The sequence below is a fragment of the Alternaria rosae genome (assembly GCF_020736505.1).
Source record: "Alternaria rosae strain MPI-PUGE-AT-0040 chromosome Unknown BKA58scaffold_6, whole genome shotgun sequence".
NCBI lineage: Eukaryota > Fungi > Ascomycota > Dothideomycetes > Pleosporales > Pleosporaceae > Alternaria > Alternaria rosae.
Window position 1 is genome coordinate 2,193,137 of NW_025763575.1, and position 17,120 is coordinate 2,210,256.

The window sequence follows — 17,120 nt, forward strand, 5'->3', positions numbered from 1 at the left end:
AGAAAAAGATATCATCAAACAAGCGTCGTCCTCACGCTTATTTCTTACCCTTCTTCTTGTTCTTCTTCTTGTTCTTCCCCGAGCTAGGTGTAGCCTCGCCGTTTGCCTCGCCGTCTTCCTCTTCGGCTTGGTTGCCAGGCGTGGTAGGTGTAGTAGGCGTGCTTGGCTCTTCAGCCTCCTTGGGAGCTTCGGTCTCGGCGGAACCATCGACAGCGGGAACATCGGCAACGGCTTCGGGCTCTACCTTGGCTTCTGCGACGGGCTCGGCAACGGGCTCGGCGGCGACTTGCTCAGCGGCGGGCTCAACGGCGGGGACGGCGGATTCCTTTGTAGACTCGGCGTTGACCTTCTTGAGCTCTTCTTGTTCAGCCTGGGCCTTCTCGAGTTGCTCCTTAGCGCTGGCGAGTTCAGTCTTGATGTCATCGCGCTCCTTCTTCGCGGCCTCGGCGTCGGATGTCAGAGTGGTAGTCTTCTCCTCGTGCTCCTTTAGGGTAGCCTGGAGGGACTCGAGCGACTTCTTCGCGTCGGCAGCTTCAGTCTTGGAGGTCTCGAGGTCCTTGGTCGCGGTCTCGGAGGCAGCGGTGGCCTCGTCGAGCTTAGCCTGGAGTGCGGTGAGTTCAGACTCCTTGGCCTTGGCGGCCTCGACGGCAGACTCGAGCTCAGCGATCTTAGCATCGTTGGCCTTGATCTTCTCCTCAAGCTCGCTCTTCTCGGCAGTCGACTTCTCAGCCGAGGCCTTGAGGTCGGCGAGCTCAGACTCAACAGAGGATGCCTTGGAAGCACCCTCCTTCGCCTCAGCCTCAGCCTGCTTGGAGGCCTTGAGCTCCTCCTCGACAGCGTCCTTGGCCTTCTTGGTCTCCTCAAGTGATTCCTGAGCGGTGGCGAGGTCCTTCTCCAAAGAGGCGACCTTCTCATCTCCAGATGATGCAGCAGCCTCCTTGGCCTCAAGCTTGCTGGTAACGTCCTTGAGAGATGCCTCGAGGTCGGCAACCTTGCTAGCCTCAGCCTTCGCGTCGGCAAGCTCCTTCTCGAGAGCGGCAACCTTGTCTTCGCTTGATGACTGAGCGGCCTTGAGTGACTCCGAGTGTTCAGCCTCCTTCGCCTCCAGCTTGCTCGTGGTCTCCTTGAGAGATGCCTCAAGCTCTGCAATCTTGGCAGCAGACTCATCGGCACCACCCTTGGCGGAGGTCTCGAGGTCTGCGATCTTGCTGCGGAGGCCATCAGCCTCTTCCTTGGTCGATTGCGATTCCTTGGTGGCGGTCTCGAGCTCAGACTTAGCAGAGGCGAGTTGCTCCTCAAGCTCAGAGACCTTGCCAACGTCGGCGGACTTGGCCTCGAGCTCCGACTCCTTTGCGGTCAGGCTCTCCTGAGCAGCCTTGAGGGAAGCCTCAAGCTCTGCGACCTTGGAGCTGGACGACTCGGTAACAGTGCTGGCTTCTGACTTGGCGGCTTCCAACTCAGACTCCTTGGATGCGAGGGCGTCCTTTGCCTCCTTGAGAGATGCTTCGAGCTCGGCAGCCTTGCCACCCTCGCTCTTCGCGGCCTCTAGCTCAGCCTTGTGGGCGGTGAGGTCATCCTGGGCTTGCTTCAAGCTAGCCTCCAACTCAGAGATCTTTGAGCTGGACTCCTCAGTAGCCTTGCTGGTCTCACCCTTCGCAGCCTCAAGTTCAGACTCCTTCGACGAAAGGCTGTCCTTGGCCTCCTTGAGTGACGCCTCGAGGTCAGCGATAGTCTTGTGCAGACCCTCAGCATCACCCTTGGACGACTCAACAGCCTTGGTAGCCTCCTCCTTTGCGGCGGTAAGCTCAGACTCCTTAGCGGCAAGGCTGTCCTGGGCCTCCTTGAGCGAGGTCTCGAGTTCGGTGACCTTGGAGTTGGAAGCCTCTGAAGCCTTGCTCGACTCGTCCTTGGCGGCCTTCAGCTCCTCCTCAAGCTTGGTAACAGCCTCGCGAGCCTCCGCGGCCTCCTTCTTCGCAGCAGTAGTCTGCTCGTCGGAGGAGCCCTTGGCGGATTCTATCTTAGCCTCAAGCTTGCTGACGGTGCTCTGGAGGCTGGCAACCTCGTCCTTTGCGGAGCCAACAGCCTTGGATGCGTCGCCCTTGGCGGTCTCGAGCTCAGCATCCTTGGCGGAGAGGCTGTCTTGCGACTCCTTGAGGGAAGCTTCGAGTTCGGAGATCTTAGAGGTGAGAGCATCGACTTCGCTCTTGGCCTCTTCGGCAGCCTTGACGGCGGCGTCCTTCTCGGATGCGAGAGAGGATGAAGAAGCCTCGAGCTCGGATGTCTTGGCTGCCAGGTCGTCTTGTGCCTCCTTCAACGACTTCTCGAGGGAGGACACCTTTTGAGCAAGCTCATCGGCATCGCCTTTGGACATGTCGGCGGTCTTCAGCTTCTCCTGGAGTTCGGCAATCTCAGTCTTCAGGCTCTCGACTTCGCCCTTGGACGACTCGGTAAGCGATGTGACTTGGTCGGCGGCATCAGCGTGCTCCTTGGTCTTGGCGTCGAGTTCAGACGCCTTTTGGTCGAGGGTATCCTTTGCCTCCTTGAGAGAAGCCTGGAGCTCGGCAATGGTGTTGCGAAGGCCATCAGCTTCCTCTTTCGACGCCTTGTCGGCGTCAGCGTCCTGGGTACCGCGGGCAGCAAGCTCATCGGAGAGCTTGCTGTGGGCGGCCTCGAGCTCAGCGTGCTTCGCCTTGAGGCCCTCCAGCTCGTCGATCTGTGTTCTCAGAACGGCAACCTCGGCGGCAAGCTCCTCGACCTTGGTCTTTTGCGCATCACGGTCAGCGGCGAGAGTGTCGAGCTCGTCCTTGGCGACGGTCTGAGTCTTGAGGTCCTCAATCGTCGCAAGAGCGTCGGCGAGATCCTTCTCAGTCTTGCTCTTCTCGGCAGTGAGCTCCTCCAACTGCGACTTGGCGTTGGCGAGCTCAGTCTCCTTGGCCTCGACTTCCGACCTGTCGACCGACTCGGTGCCGGCGGACTTGTCGCTGTCGAGCTTGGCCTTGAGCTGTTCGACCTCCTCCTTGTAGGAGGCAATCTGCTTCTCGAGGTCGGCGACGGTGGCACGGAGCTCCTCGGCCTCCTTGTTGACATCGGCGATCTTTGCGTTGAACTCGGCCTCGCACTCGTCGCGGACGGTGTTCCTCTCCTTGGCCTTAGCCTCGCGCACTTGCTGGACGACGACGCTGACCATGTGCTCCTCGAGGTCCTTCTTGTCCTGCTGCAGCGACTGCTCGCGGGCCTCGAATTCCTTCTTGCGCTCCTCGTGGTCGTCCTCGAGCGTGCGCACGTGCTCATCCTGTGTGGCGGCGACGCGCTGGGCTTCGTCGAGGTCGGCTTCAGCGTGCTTGAGCTTCCGCTTCAGCTTCTCAATCTGCGTCTCGAGGCTGTCGGACGCCTGTGGTGAGGGGGGTGAAGGCGAGTCTGCTGCTGGGGCATGGTGCGTTAGTATGTTGTGAGCGGGGACATTTTGGTGCAGGGGAGACGCCCGCGAGTGTAGGGAGAGCGGATAGTGAGGGAATGCTGCTGGCATTGTTATTGGGCAGGTGGGGGAGGTGGTGCGCGGTGAGCGTCACGTACCTGCTTCGTCTTCACTTAACCGTGTGGGCGCTTCACGCGGTGTCTCGGGCGGCGTGTCGACGCCATTGTCCTGCTGGCTCGACTCGACCTTGCTCGGCGGCGTCGCGTCGGTCGTCACGGCGGGTGTCGCTGGCTCGGCCGTGGCCGGTACCGGTGCAGGTCCGCCGAAGAAGTAGTTGTACGCTCTCTTCATGCTGCTGGTTCGCTTGGGGAGTCCCGGTCGCAGGGAGCTCGTCGATTTCCGGCCTCGACGCTCTTCTTGCTGGCTTGCTTCGCCAGTAATCGGAGCAGGTAGAGGGTCTATCGTCCCGTTTCGCTTGTTGCTGATCGTTCGTGGTGGTAGCAGCCGTCTACTGAATTTCTGAGATCCCGTGTTGATATCAGCAAGGATCTGCTTCTGCTCTCTCGAAGAGGCCCTGCGAGGAGGCGTTAGTGGGGGCTCTGGTGACTCGGTAGGTGAACGACAATGGCCGCAAAGCATTCGACGTATGGCAGATAGGTCAGGCCAACAGTGGTGTAAGAAAAAAATATGCTAGGGTATGCCACACGACAGCGAGCTATCGTGGGCGAGAGCCTCTTACCAAAAGCAACAAGAAGAAAATAGACGTGTATCGTAATGTCCTCAGACTGAGGGAGCAGTGGTGAGGGGTGGAGGGGGAGGCAGAGGGAAGGATGACGGGTAGCACTCACTCATAGCTTTCTTTCCTGCCCCAGCTCGGCATGATTCACGCTCTACTGCTATCAGTTCCCTCTGTTGAAAGCGCCACTGTTTCCCGCGCGAGCCAGTCCAATCAAGTATGCTGAAAATTTTGTTGCCCTTTCTGAATCTGGGCGGGCCGTCAAGTCTCCTCACCGCACGGTAACGAAATGGAGCTTTACTTATGTACAAGCACAACAACACGTTGGATCCTGCATGCAAGCCTGGTGGATTGTCGGGCGCTAGACGTCCGCTACGAGGTATATACATCTTCGAGGGGAGGCACGAGCCAGTCATGTAACGCTGCGACACGGTAGCACAATTGGCATGGGCGAGGCTGGACAGGCATTAATGCAAGCACAACGCAGATGGACGTCGAGGCCGACGCTGTCAAAGCTCCCAAGCGGCTCCACTTTGCTTCTTACCGCCTTGACTAGGGTCTGCCAGGGCTTCCTCGACGACAACCCGTGTGCTGACTACCCAGCCATGCGACGTCGCTGAGGACGACGTCCTTGCTTTTGGCACGTCGACGACCAGTTTGATGAGGTCCTCGAGGCTTTGTACCCGCCCACGCCCTCAACACACGACGTGTCCACCCCACCGGAGCGCGTTTCCTCGTGCCAATCACAGCCATGCACGTAGTATCACGACGTACATGTCTTCGGCATTCGATTACAGGAAGTTGGGCGAGCAATCGATAAGCCTTAGCCAGCACATCATCGTCGGTGATCGTGGGCTCCAGCGTAGGGCCCCGCGCACGGTCACGGGCGCGTCGACGTGTGACTCGGCATGATCTGATGTTATGCGAACCCCAATGGCTTGCAGGAACACGGTCTTTTTCCTTTTGCAAAAAACGTTTCGTCTCAGCAGAGGCGAGGCGACCACTGAGCACGACATTCGACCCCTACTCTGAGACAAGGACACTCTTGACGCGCGCGCGCGCGCAATTCGTCATGCAGGGCCTTTCCGTGATGGGCGGTCGAAGCGTTGATGCGTTGTTCGATCGGGTCCGCTGAATAATTTCTTGCCCAGTCAGTCCATTCGCCTCGCCAATCCCTCTCTCGGACCGTCACTTTCCCATCGTCGTGACCTCCGGGAACTTCGCCGAAGACTACAGTCAAAGCCCCAAAGTGGCTGTGATCGTAGTTTCCCCAACCTCCTCCCCCTCTTAGCTCGAGTGCAATTCATATCACCTTGCGTCGTGCAGTCTCTTCACCGCAAAACCACTGCACCCCAGAACCTAGTCATTCACGGACTGGCCCTGCATATCCGCACCCCACCCGTTGACAAGGCGGCGCGCTAGCCAGGTCAGCACTCGCGCGCTGTGCTCCACCGCCTCTTCGCATCAACGTCGTATCGTGGCGCGTGAAGAGGTAAATCACGGCAGAAAAAGTCTTCCGGCTGCGTTGTCGAGGCGACACCGCCGGTTGGGGATTCTTTGATTTGACATGTGATCGTAAAGTGGCAACGGTAATTGCAGTCATGGGCGATCTGTGAGGGACGACTGTATGAGAATGTTCTCAGATTCTCTAGGCTCAGGTCATTCATGATAGCAATGGTATTGGCGTTCGCGACCTATGAAAACTCCCATCCATGAATGTGTACCCCAACTGTTAACGCCATGACTATGCACACCCTGATGTCTAAGGAAGGATAAGGAAAACTATGTACATGCAACATCCACTGAGCAAACACGTGGGGAAGGAATCACATCAATGCCCACCACTAAACCCATGTACCGACACCAACGCAAGACTCAAGCGGACCGTTGACGCCTTGTGCTTAACGAACGAGCAGATCGCCGTATGTGTCGTCGCGTCGAAGGCCCGCTTGGCTGCGCAATGCCATCTGGAAACGTGGTCTGTGGAGTGGACTCGCTTGGATTCTCAGGGCCGCCTCCAGAGGTTGACCGCTGCGTCCGAGCCCGTGGACTAAGAAAGGAAGATACGCGGCGGGCCCCTTCAGTATTGGATCTGCCACTGAGGACAATCTCCGGTGATAAAAGCTCGGCCGATTCAGATCGCAAGGCAAGCTCACGGCGGACCTGTCTTGCCTCGCGCACCACTTCTCTGCTCCTCCTGAACCGGTCCCGCCCTGGCATATACATGAAGATTAGCTTGATAGTACCGACAAAAGGGTGTTATCCTTATTGCGGAGATCCAAACAGACCCCTGCGTATCCGGTCACTGATGCCACCATTGCCCGAGCCTGCATTTGCGTTATCAGACGAGCTGGCTTGATCGTTGGACGGTGGGGGTGGGGATCCTGCGGGAACGACGTAGGGATCATTGAACGTGCCCGAGCCGGAAGGAGTGAAGGAACCCGGCATCTGGGACGTACGATCCGTCTGTGAGTCTGCAGACGCAGGGTTGTTCGCCTGGCCCTCGCCACCCTTGGTAATACCCTTTCGACAATGTGGACAGGTGTCGTGCTCGAGCAGCCACGCGGAGACGCATGGGTGGTGGAACCAGTGCTTGCATGGCAGTAGTGTCACCTGCTCGCCGATGTTGACCTCGTCCATGCAGATACTGCATTCGGCCTTGTGCTCGTCGCCTAGCATCTCTTCCGTGATGTGGGTACGCGGGAGTTTATCGATGTCGGCTTGTGTCGCCGGGCCGGGCGCGTTGCTCGTCGAGGTTTGCTCCATGAGTTGCGAGACGATGCGGTCTAGGCCTTCTTGAGAGTAGACAAAATCTCCCATGTTGCCAGCGTGACCGCCCATCATGCCCATTGAGGAGAATAGTTGTAGGATAGGGTGGCCCGCAAATTGTTCGCCAGGGCCGTGGGTATGTTCGCCGCGGAAAGTACCCTCAGCGCCACCGAGTGGGTGGTTGTGGGCGTGGACACGAGGAGGTGGTGCTCCAAAGGCAGCCATGAGGCCGGTCATGACACTGTTTGGCTTGTTAGCGACTTCCGAAGATAATGGTTCGCTCCTGCTTACTTAGTGATCTCGTCCACAGGCTCGGCCCGACCAGGAACGTTTCCATTGCTGGGGAACAATCGAGCGCCACCGTGGTACGTGAAGCTTCCTCCGCGGATCTGAGGTCCTCCTTCATGGCCCTGGTTTTGAGCTTCTTGGAAAGCAGACTGGTTTGGGCCGCCCGGTCCAGCACCAGAAAACAGACCCTCTCCCTGACCCGGTTGCTGACCCGGTTGCTGTCCTTGTGGTCGCATTGCTGCTCCAGTGAGCCCGTTCAACATGGCCATGAATCCTCCTATTGACCCAGGCACCGCCATGCCGCCCTGGGGCGATACGGATCGTGTAACGGTAGCTTGCAGATTGTACCTTCCCGGACCGGTTTCTGTGAATCTCACATTGCTAATGTCGCCCTCCTCCGGGTCGTCAGTCTGCCATGGGTTGTGGTGAGGGTTGAATTGAGGTGGGGCGTTCTCGAGATCAGGGAGGGAGTCGGAGTCGTCGCCGTCATGACCAAACATTCCGGGGGCAGCATCTCTTGGGTCGTTGTTGTCTTCAATCTAGTCGGTGTCAGCGGAATTCGGTGCACATCCGCTTCACGTCGTGTTTGACGGGCTGAAGGGTGGATTTGGCGGCTAAACTCACAATCTCGGTGAAGTCTGAGCCGCATTCTGGACACGAGAGACCGTGCTCGTCTCGATACCACTCGTCGGCGCATTCGTGGCAAAACATCATGTCGCGATGCCCGGGCCGCGGGTTCCCTGACTGCGCATCCTGGTTGGCCGCCTGGTCCATGGTCGCAGGTGTGAGGCGTGTGATAAGATGTAGGGTAGTAGGGCGAGATTCAAGGAGACTGGGTGAGGTATGTAAGCATGGAAGTGACATTCAAGCAACAGGAGCCTACTTACGGCCTTGTGTCGGGAGCAGGCGCGGAAGAAGATCAATTCAAGTCAAGAACCTATCACGCGCCGTTGCCAGTACAGGTGATGGTGGCGAGCTGCGACAGCAGACAGGTACGGGGTATCGCAGTGAATTGCGGAGAGACCAAATCAGGGAAGTTTGGCGTAAAGGAAGATCTCAGGCGAGGCTACCCGTAAGGTGATAGTTCCAAGGTTGTTTCGCGCGAAAGCTGTCAGACACCGGAATGACGTTGTTCGGTGTGCAGGGGTGGTGGGGTCTAGCAATTCGTCCCGCGGTATCTCGACTTGGGCGAAGCTAACCTAGCACTTTGCCTCTTGGGTCGAGAAGTTATGGAGAGAGAAGTGGAATGGGGACGGAGGCAAAGTCGCTTGCGTGTCTTCTTGAACGCGGCAACGGTTGATTGTCTTGCTCTGACTCTACGTTTGTCCGACCAGTTGTCTCTGCCCGCTTCTTCCGTGTTCCATCTAATTCTGAGGCCTTCTATCAGCCAAACACTGTCGCCTGCAGCGATCCAACAGTACAACGTGCGATGGAATGGTCAGTGCTATCGCTTGCTTAGTACGAGAGTTTTGTATATACTACAAACATCAGAAATTGCTATTAACCATACGATCCCTGCCAAAGGTATAGAAACCACAAACGCCTATGCATGTACTCATCAACATGACTGCGGACCTGGCATGACCTGTGGTCTAAAAGACACTGCGCATGTCATAGATTCGCGACGACGGCACCTGTTCACGATCTTCGAGGGCCACCCCTCAGCAAGAGGCTCCCCACCACACCCGCCGCGACTACGATTCCTCCCACAATAGCGGCGCCGACCAGCCCCTCCTTTGCCACCTTCTCGTCGATAAGTCCCTTCAAGCTTCCGGCCTGGAGGTTTGCGGGCTCCAACTCAAGCAGCAGCTCGTTGTACCGTCGGGCTTCAGCATAGTTGCCGAGCTTGTAGTTGCCGAGGGCGAGGTAGTAGAGGCATTCGCGCCGGCGCTCGCGCGAGTTACGGAAGATCTCAGAGAGTAGTCGCACTCCTTCCTGCTGGTCGGGACGGGAGGTGGATTTGATCAGACCCTAGAATACCATGAGCTTGCTTGTTGCGGGTGGTGCCGTGCGCATGTGCAAATGTGACGAGGCGCGGGGAAGCCGTACCCATGCGTAGTTGAACTTCGTCTGCAGCCCAACATATTCGCCCTCCTTCTCGTACTGCGCGCGCAGAACCTGCAGCTCCTCTGGCTTGAGCGGCGACTCGACATCGGCGGCATCTAAGGGGAATGAGCGTTCGTCGGCCCAAAAGTCGTTATCCCACTCACATGGTAATGACGGCGGCATGGCGGCTGTTTGTGTTGCGCGAGAAAATTAGAGAGATGTGAGAAGTCGTCTTCGATGGAGGCGGAAGCTGGTATCGTGGGGATAGGGTTAGTGCAAGTGGTAAGCGTCAAACTACGGGCTGTCTCGTGAAAGCTCCAGCTGCAGGCCGAGCAGGCGATCTTTTACCGTGACGTACGCCGCCGCCTCGTGGCTGCCGGCCATGCGCCACGCTACGCCTGTGCCTTCCGCCACTTGGTCGCGGTTGCCATGCACGCGACTTGGCACGGGCCACCCAAACAAGAACATCAACACCAAGGTCCTGTTGCGATAGCATCACCAGAAACCAGACTAGACGACTTGCGCAAACATCTAGAAACGCTCAGGAATATAACACTCTATACGCAAACTCCACGCGACACCAGATAAGCCAACATGCTTCTCGACGAAGACCCCGCTGCCGTACGCACCCTCTCCAAACACGCCCACAAACCTCCCTAACACTATCCAGCTCATCGCGCAATGCACATCCCACTTCAAAATCGCCAACGACAAAACGTCACTCCACCGCATAAACGAGTCTCTCAGCACTCTCAGCGAATTCCGCACCCAACACCTACGTTCCATCCAATCCTCTCTCAGCGCGCTGAACCGGACACACCAAACCCTCTCCGCAAACCACAACCACACACTCAGCCAACACAACCCCACAAATCACGCAGCAGAAATATTGAGACTAGACACCGAGAAGTTCAAGATCGCGAAGCAGGCAAGTGATCTGGAGATCGAGGGCGAGAGGCTGCAGAGCGATCTCGCGAGATTAGGGGGTGTAGCTGGCGAGTTGGAAGAGGAGGGCGTAGAAGGGGGTGTTGAGCCTAGAGCGGGTGAGGATGCGACAGTGTAAGTTCTACCCTTCGATGCGCAAGTAGACGCAGATGCTGACTTAGACTACAGATTGAAGCTTAAGCTCTACCGCACTCTCGGCATCGATGTCGAAGCTGACCCCACTACCGGCGAATACAACAAGGCTGTTGTGCGCAATGCGGCAAAGGGAGATGTGCATGTTGTCAATATCGATCCCAAGTTCTCGCGGCACTTCTACACAAACTACTTTTGGCGGACGATGTAGGCTAGACGCATGGCTTTTAATTGCGCTGGGCGCAGAAGTGTAGGGTACGGAGTGCATGGGAGGTGTTCGGTTATGACCTGCTTTCTGAGATACCTTCGTGTTCATGGCGTGCTTGGATATATGGCGCAGCCTTTACAGTCACGAACAACACTGCTAGTATAGTAGTTATATTCACTTGATATCATGTTGTATCTGATCCCAGATCACGTTGTGTTGAATATGCACTTCTTCGTGGCTACCGAATTCGGTATGCCCCTCGCCTCATTGGCATGCAAGCCACCATGCGATGGGGTTTGTCAGCAACGTGGTAGCCTAACCTATAGACGAAGCTGTGTGCCTTGCTTTTCATTCCCAACAACTTACCAGCCGCAACTCTTCCCTAGTTATATCAGTTCAGACTGACCCCACGATACCACGGGTGACAAATTCCTGCAAGCAGGGCGAACGACTGCGGGATGGAAAGCCCCGGCAGTGATTTGGATCCATCCACAACATTCAGTCCCTCTGCCATAGCGATCGAGGATCCTTGGGAGAGAGTAAAAGAGGATCGACGCGATCAAGAATCGAAGAGGAAAGCTGCGTTGGAAAGACTGCGGCGCCCATACTCCTACGCTGCGTACAAGAAAGCTCACCCCCAGAGTGACCTGTGCGAACGTTGTGCTGGCATCAATTGGTCACGTCTTCTTACCGACAGGGTTTTCGATGTTCGCGCACCGATCGATTTGAAATTGATCTGCTTCCCCGAGACAAGTCAAAACCTCTCGGTATCGTCTTGTTCATTGTGTCGGCTGCTGAGCTATGGAGAAGGCTTCGACGAGAGTCCTAACCGGTTTGTCTCTGTGAGGTGTATTCGGGATCGTCTTGATCTTTATTCCTCTGTAGACCATTCTATACACCGAACTTGCAATGACCCTACGCAATGCAGGCTAGTCATTAGCTTTAAAGGGGGCCACAGAGAAGGGAAAGAATATCGCGAATTCGCATTACAACAGCTATACCACACTGAAGATGACTCCTTGCTCCGCAAGCTCGACACTGTAGCCATTGACTATGATATCCTTCGGCATTGGCTTGAGTGCTGTAAAGAGCGGCATCTCACGCACACCAAGCGTAGTCACTATTCATTCATATCGGGACTCAGAGTCGTTGACTGCACCACTGGAAAGGTTGTCGCTGCACCAAAGGATGCTATCTTTCGTTACGTAGCCTTGTCATATGTATGGGGTGGCGTACAAGCTACGGGAAAAGATCAAGTTGATCATCCAGCCACGATCAGTGATGCCATTACCGTCACAGTCGAATTGGGATACAGATATCTTTGGATTGACCAACTTGTACGTAACCGTATCATACTTTTGTTGTGTTCAAATTATTGACAGCCAGGCTCAGTGCATCAACCAGCTCGACGAGAGTCACAAAACGGCTCAAATACAGCTCATGGGCCGAATCTACGCTGAGTCAGAGCTGGTTATTATTGCTGCAGCCGGCGACTCGTCCAACTATGGACTACCAGGTGTTAGCGTTAGACCTCGAGAAGCACAACGAACACAAGAAATAGATGTCGATGTTCGATTGATCGAATTCCTGGATCCATTCATGGCGTTGAACAGAAGCACTTGGGCAAAGCGAGGCTGGACCCACCAGGAGGGTTTTGTTGCAACACGTGGACTCATCTTCACGAACAATGAAGTCCTATACGTGTGTGATGAAGCATGGTGGCAAGAGTCCGTAGAATGGCCGCCCATAGAACATCGTCTCGCTGATCTAGGCGCCATCAATCCATGCTTTCCGCAGGGTTACAACGCGCGGTCCGCAGTCTATGAGGTTCTTTCTCACTACTCGACAAGGGATTTGTCTTTCGAGAGCGACATCCTCGACGCCTGCACTGGAGTGCTCAATAAGCTAGCGGACTGTCACTATTGGGGCATGATAGCGCTACACTATCATTCGAACATGCATAGCGTACTCTGTCTGCGGTGGCATAGCTTACATCCTGGACAACGCAGGAAGGGCTTCCCTACTTGGTCTTGGGTAGCGACTACCGGTTCCAAAAGGATCCTACCCGCTTTGGACTTATACGACTTAGGTTATGCTACCTACGTACGCACAATTGATGGAGCTTGGTCACCTCTGGAGAAGCAGCCTGACACTCGAACTGATTGTTTGCCCGCAGACTCTGGCCCTACATTACGGCTTACTGGCACCTTTTTCACAGCCTCATTGATCGTAACCTCAACGTCTGACGAGCTGGAGACAGATGAAGATGAACAAGTACAAAGAACATTCGTCGCCTTTGAGCACGCCCCTGTCGATGGCGATGAGGTTCAGATTGTCTTCAATCTATGGCTTGACACAGAGATCGCATACTCAGACTCGGTGAAGGCTGTAAAAGCAGTACCGGTTGCTAGTACATTGGGGCATGATTGCGATTGGAAGTGCCATGAGCCGCCCGAGTTCATGATAATTCAGGCTGTAGGAGATCATTACAAAAGAATTGGGATTGCGCGAGGTGGCTGTTGGCTTCAAACAAAGGCAACCAGGCTATACGATGAGAACTCCAGTGGTTTTGTAACGCCACATCCAGACTGCAGAGGCCAAGAGGAAACTGTCTACATAGAGTGAGTTGGACCGTTTATCTAGAATTCGTATCAATACGAAGGTTAGGTCGTCGAGACGAGGTAGCGCACACTCGCCAATCTTCCAACGGATGATCTCGTCATACTCAATTGCTTCCATTACCATATGTCGTGACCGAGGGCCTTCGTCGCAGGCCATACAGCGCCAATATACTTTTGCCCTGGTCGTGGAGACATTGTCCTAGACATAACTTACGTTACCCGAGGGAGGGGGCACGAGAACGAAACGAGAAGAAACAGTAGGATTATGTATCCTGTTTTCGAGAAGCTGGATTCATTAGTCCCGAAGTAGGCTATTCTGCCTGTGTTGGGCACACCCGCGCCTCGTCTAGTGCGTGTTGGACGAGGGATCTTACAAACTTCCTAATGCGGCTATTCTACCAAACTATGGGAACACCTGCGCCGCAAAATAAACAACTAGGCGCACCAAAAAAATCGTTAGCTTTCATGATACAAGTATAGGTAATGCAGTCTCCGCTCGATTCGGAAGCTTGGGCCCCAGCCGCTTCACTCATCTGGGACAAAGAATGTTGTTCATCTCACTACAGGGCTAGCGTCATAAGCAGTCATGACCACGCTTCGCTCCTTCTCTGCCCGCGCCCTCCCTATATTAAAGAACCTACGTCTCCGCCGAAATAAACCCGCAACTTCCACCCTCTACTTAGTCTCGACGATCTCTCGATTTATGGGAACCATCAACACAATAGGATTTTCAAAATGCAGCTTTTCATCCCCGTCATCGCTCTCTTGAGCACGCTCGTCGCTGCCGTACCGACCGTACGTAACAAAGACTAGCACACCAACATTACCTTTCACTCGTCATACTAACATCTCACAGGCTGCAGCGGACGGTCGCGGAGCCACCATCTTCACCAGCAAACTCTTCAATGGCCGCTCCACAGCCATACCCGCCAACGACTTCTGCACCGACATGGACAACATCTTCGGCAACTTCGATGGCAAGATTCGCAGCGTCACAGTCGAGAAGGGCTACCACTGCAAGTTCTACACGTACGTCATATTCATGAGTCCCCTTTTACTTGGAAAGACCGTTGGAAACTAACTTCCACTAGTGCGCACGACTGTCCTTCCAACGGCGAGAAGATGGAATGTGGCAGCAAGGACCAGGCTTCCACGCTTGGAGATCTGGGCGCGTTCGATTACAAGATTCACAGCGCGTACTGCACGAAGATATAGATGGAGGCTTGTTGCGCGAATTGGAAATGCTAGGGTTTTTTGAGCTTGTGCGGCTTGCGCACCTTGGATGTGCTTCGGTGCTTTGAGGGCAAGACGGGTGTAGTTTGTTCGCTGTAAGCGCTACAGCGGTACTTTGCGACTCGGTCTATCTTTTTTACGAAGACTGAGTTTTCGGGTCAGCGCGGATAGATTGTTATACGACAGAGGTACACAACTATAATACTTCCATTCTTACACATATGTGTGTTCCTAATGCGTGACATGGTAATTATTTGCTGGATCGCGTAACGTGTGCAAGTAACAATAAGAGGCCCCCCAGGTATCGCTGAGTGGGCGTGCGTCATAGCTGTGGGATCTGATATGCCAGGTATTGCGATCATCGATCGCGGCGAAGGATGAAATTGCAATTGTGACGGGATAAATGTTCGCTGCATTATTGACAAGGCCGTCAGTGCAGTGTGAAAAGAGATGAAGAATGCAGGAGAGACGGGTACAACCGCCGCCGGTGCTGGCACTAACCCTGAATGGAGTTACCCCACCCCAACCCACACCAGTTGCCTGTCGTTCTCGACGTTCTGGATGTCACATCACAATCTTCACGTCAACACGGCACGCCTTGCCTAGATCTCATGCTGGGGCAGTCTCGACTCTTCAGCAGCGCGCCCGCGATCAAGAGATACGCACGCAGTAGAGTTACATGTCAAAAACGTGGAAGATGACATGTGCTATGCAGCAGAGTTTGATTGGCTGCCCAATGCGCGATGCTTACTTTCGCCGTCGTTTGGGCTCTAGCTCATGACATTTGTCGATGACTTTTGAGGCTGCCTACAATCTTGACGACAGCAATTCATATTTGCTAGGTTTACTAATCATCATACTCAGGTGCTGAATGCAAGCAAACCTGCGGTTCACCGGTGATGCACCTGACTGCGTGTTGAGGCCAACTCAACACCCCCAGTACGCCCGACGCATGAGACGACTTGGTATGCTGTTGGACGGCACATCACCCATTTCATCAGAGCGACCGCCGACGTCAACGCTGCGCACTCTACTGTATTATATCCCTTTGGAACGTCATCATTCGCGGAGAAGAATGGTCCAAGGACGGGATTGGAGTAGATCATCGTGTTATGCTTTCATTCCGACTCGATCTAGAACGACATCGCAGCACTCCGATGACTTCGTGCTGTGAGCGCACTCCGTCCAGACTCCTCTTTTGAAGGCTTTGTACGAGTGCCAGGAAACGGGAAGAGGTCTTAGACAACAGTCTTTGACTGACGCGCCACGAACCATGATCTCGACAAGTACGAAATCGCAGTTCAGACTTCAACAACTCGTACAGTCCGCGGAACCTGACTGGCACCCATTGCTCGGGCGAACTCGAGTGGCCTGTTATCGGTGATAGCGAGTGTCTGAAGTGCTGTCCCCCACGACGGATTCTGGTGGTGTTTCAAAGCCTTCGGACCCCTTCATCAACCTTGCGAACCGGGACTGTTGGATCAGCTTGATTAATTCAACGCCTAATCATTGACGAATCAAGAGCCAAATCACCATGATATCTAGCCTATCACGACATCGGCGACGCCGGCAGACTCGTTCAGTCCCCAAGTAGCAATGGAACACTGCCTCAGCCTCGCATAAAGCCCCCCTTGCGTGATGGATCTTCGTCGCGCGGTACGGAAGGGGCCTTGCGGGATGAAGAGGTCGCCTAACTGTTTGTTGTAGAGATCGTAGGAGTTAAAGGGACCCACAAGGTCCCCACGATGTCAACTTGGCGCTTCTCAATCATACCGGTAGCCCCAGTCGCTCACTTTGGCATTCTATCTAGAGACGCAAACTACGCTCTTACATTGTTATTGCAATGAAGTCCTTCGACAAGCATTCCTGGCTCGAATTTTGGTTCTATGGAGTCCATCCTGGAATCATGATGGCACTGACCTGCATTGGTGTCATGGCTACATTGGAAATGTATCCGTTCAGGTTGAAGACCAACTCACGCCCTTGCGAGAAGTGCAAGTGAGTGTGTCCACTTACTAGCGAAGAAGCCTACTGATCAATGAACAGGAGAAGGGAGAACAAAGACAGCTTGGAGCAGTCTTCCACAAGCGCGACTTTCACAATGCGAGATGCCCGACCGGCTGACAACGACGACAAACTATTCGAAGCAGAGCCAATTAATTACCGGCACCCCTCCTTCCGCTACTCGTTCATTCCAACGTCGCCTTTCGGGGCTGCAATGCCAATCCGAGTGTCCTCATCTCGCACACCGTCATCATACCACGCTGATGGCACGCACGTACGCGTCCGCTCACTACAAAATTTTCTACTCCCACCACTTTTCAGTCGTCATCGGTTCAGTGGAGAGCAGTACTCTGACGGTACGCAGACACCCGACAAAGCGCGTAGCAGGCGGATGAGTGCTGTTCCGGAAAATATGCGTGGTGTCATGATGGTATGATATGATCGGTGAAGATCGGTGAGGGTGGAAATTGTCCTCAGTATCCATGTACGCGCCGAGATCATCTTGATGTACTTTTCAATAAAAATGATACCACCCATACACGACAGACGACAATTCACTGAGGTTTTCATGTTGCCAATATGCGTAGCTATCAAGAGCATATCTTATTCTACCATCGTGCCAGTGCTAGTGCCAGTGCCATTGCCATCGCCGATGATATGTGTACGTAGGCATAGATTAGAAGTCAGAATATATGGGTATATGAAATATTCAAGCACCGCATG

General features: G+C 54.7%; 7 protein-coding genes across 7 annotated transcripts; 4 read left to right on the forward strand and 3 right to left on the reverse strand.

Annotated features, from left to right (window-relative positions):
• Positions 1-37: 37 nt before the first annotated feature.
• BKA58DRAFT_459658 (uncharacterized protein) lies at positions 38-4,689 on the reverse strand (the record flags this gene model as incomplete). The annotated part of the gene is made up of 3 exons (XM_046174724.1): positions 4,264-4,689; positions 3,574-3,989; positions 38-3,423 (listed from the first exon to the last, which is right to left on the reverse strand). The coding sequence occupies exons 1-3, from the start codon at positions 4,293-4,295 to the stop codon at positions 38-40; spliced, it is 3,834 nt and encodes a 1,277-aa protein (XP_046024622.1). The 5' UTR covers positions 4,296-4,689.
• A 1,727-nt stretch (positions 4,690-6,416) lies between these two features.
• BKA58DRAFT_317301 (zinc finger protein) lies at positions 6,417-7,982 on the reverse strand (the record flags this gene model as incomplete). The annotated part of the gene is made up of 3 exons (XM_046167618.1): positions 6,417-7,161; positions 7,212-7,747; positions 7,833-7,982. The coding sequence occupies 3 exons, from the start codon at positions 7,980-7,982 to the stop codon at positions 6,417-6,419; spliced, it is 1,431 nt and encodes a 476-aa protein (XP_046024623.1).
• Positions 7,983-8,846: 864 nt separating this feature from the next.
• BKA58DRAFT_403067 (mitochondria fission 1 protein) lies at positions 8,847-9,437 on the reverse strand (the record flags this gene model as incomplete). Its single annotated transcript, XM_046171764.1, has 3 exons — positions 8,847-9,179; positions 9,258-9,370; positions 9,419-9,437. The coding sequence occupies 3 exons, from the start codon at positions 9,435-9,437 to the stop codon at positions 8,847-8,849; spliced, it is 465 nt and encodes a 154-aa protein (XP_046024624.1).
• Positions 9,438-9,651: 214 nt separating this feature from the next.
• Positions 9,652-10,820, forward strand: BKA58DRAFT_387489 (Spc24 subunit of Ndc80-domain-containing protein). The gene is made up of 3 exons (XM_046170567.1): positions 9,652-9,875; positions 9,925-10,313; positions 10,368-10,820. The coding sequence occupies exons 1-3, from the start codon at positions 9,849-9,851 to the stop codon at positions 10,540-10,542; spliced, it is 591 nt and encodes a 196-aa protein (XP_046024625.1). The 5' UTR covers positions 9,652-9,848; the 3' UTR covers positions 10,543-10,820.
• Positions 10,821-10,908: 88 nt separating this feature from the next.
• BKA58DRAFT_199987 (heterokaryon incompatibility protein-domain-containing protein) lies at positions 10,909-13,172 on the forward strand. The gene is made up of 2 exons (XM_046165799.1): positions 10,909-11,876; positions 11,932-13,172. The coding sequence occupies exons 1-2, from the start codon at positions 10,998-11,000 to the stop codon at positions 13,162-13,164; spliced, it is 2,112 nt and encodes a 703-aa protein (XP_046024626.1). The 5' UTR covers positions 10,909-10,997; the 3' UTR covers positions 13,165-13,172.
• A 636-nt stretch (positions 13,173-13,808) lies between these two features.
• Positions 13,809-14,819, forward strand: BKA58DRAFT_387492 (uncharacterized protein). The gene is made up of 3 exons (XM_046170568.1): positions 13,809-13,955; positions 14,017-14,189; positions 14,252-14,819. The coding sequence occupies exons 1-3, from the start codon at positions 13,896-13,898 to the stop codon at positions 14,373-14,375; spliced, it is 357 nt and encodes a 118-aa protein (XP_046024627.1). The 5' UTR covers positions 13,809-13,895; the 3' UTR covers positions 14,376-14,819.
• Positions 14,820-15,998: 1,179 nt separating this feature from the next.
• On the forward strand, positions 15,999-17,051 carry BKA58DRAFT_387495 (uncharacterized protein). The gene is made up of 2 exons (XM_046170569.1): positions 15,999-16,391; positions 16,440-17,051. The coding sequence occupies exons 1-2, from the start codon at positions 16,237-16,239 to the stop codon at positions 16,831-16,833; spliced, it is 549 nt and encodes a 182-aa protein (XP_046024628.1). The 5' UTR covers positions 15,999-16,236; the 3' UTR covers positions 16,834-17,051.
• The last annotated feature ends 69 nt before the right edge of the window (positions 17,052-17,120 follow it).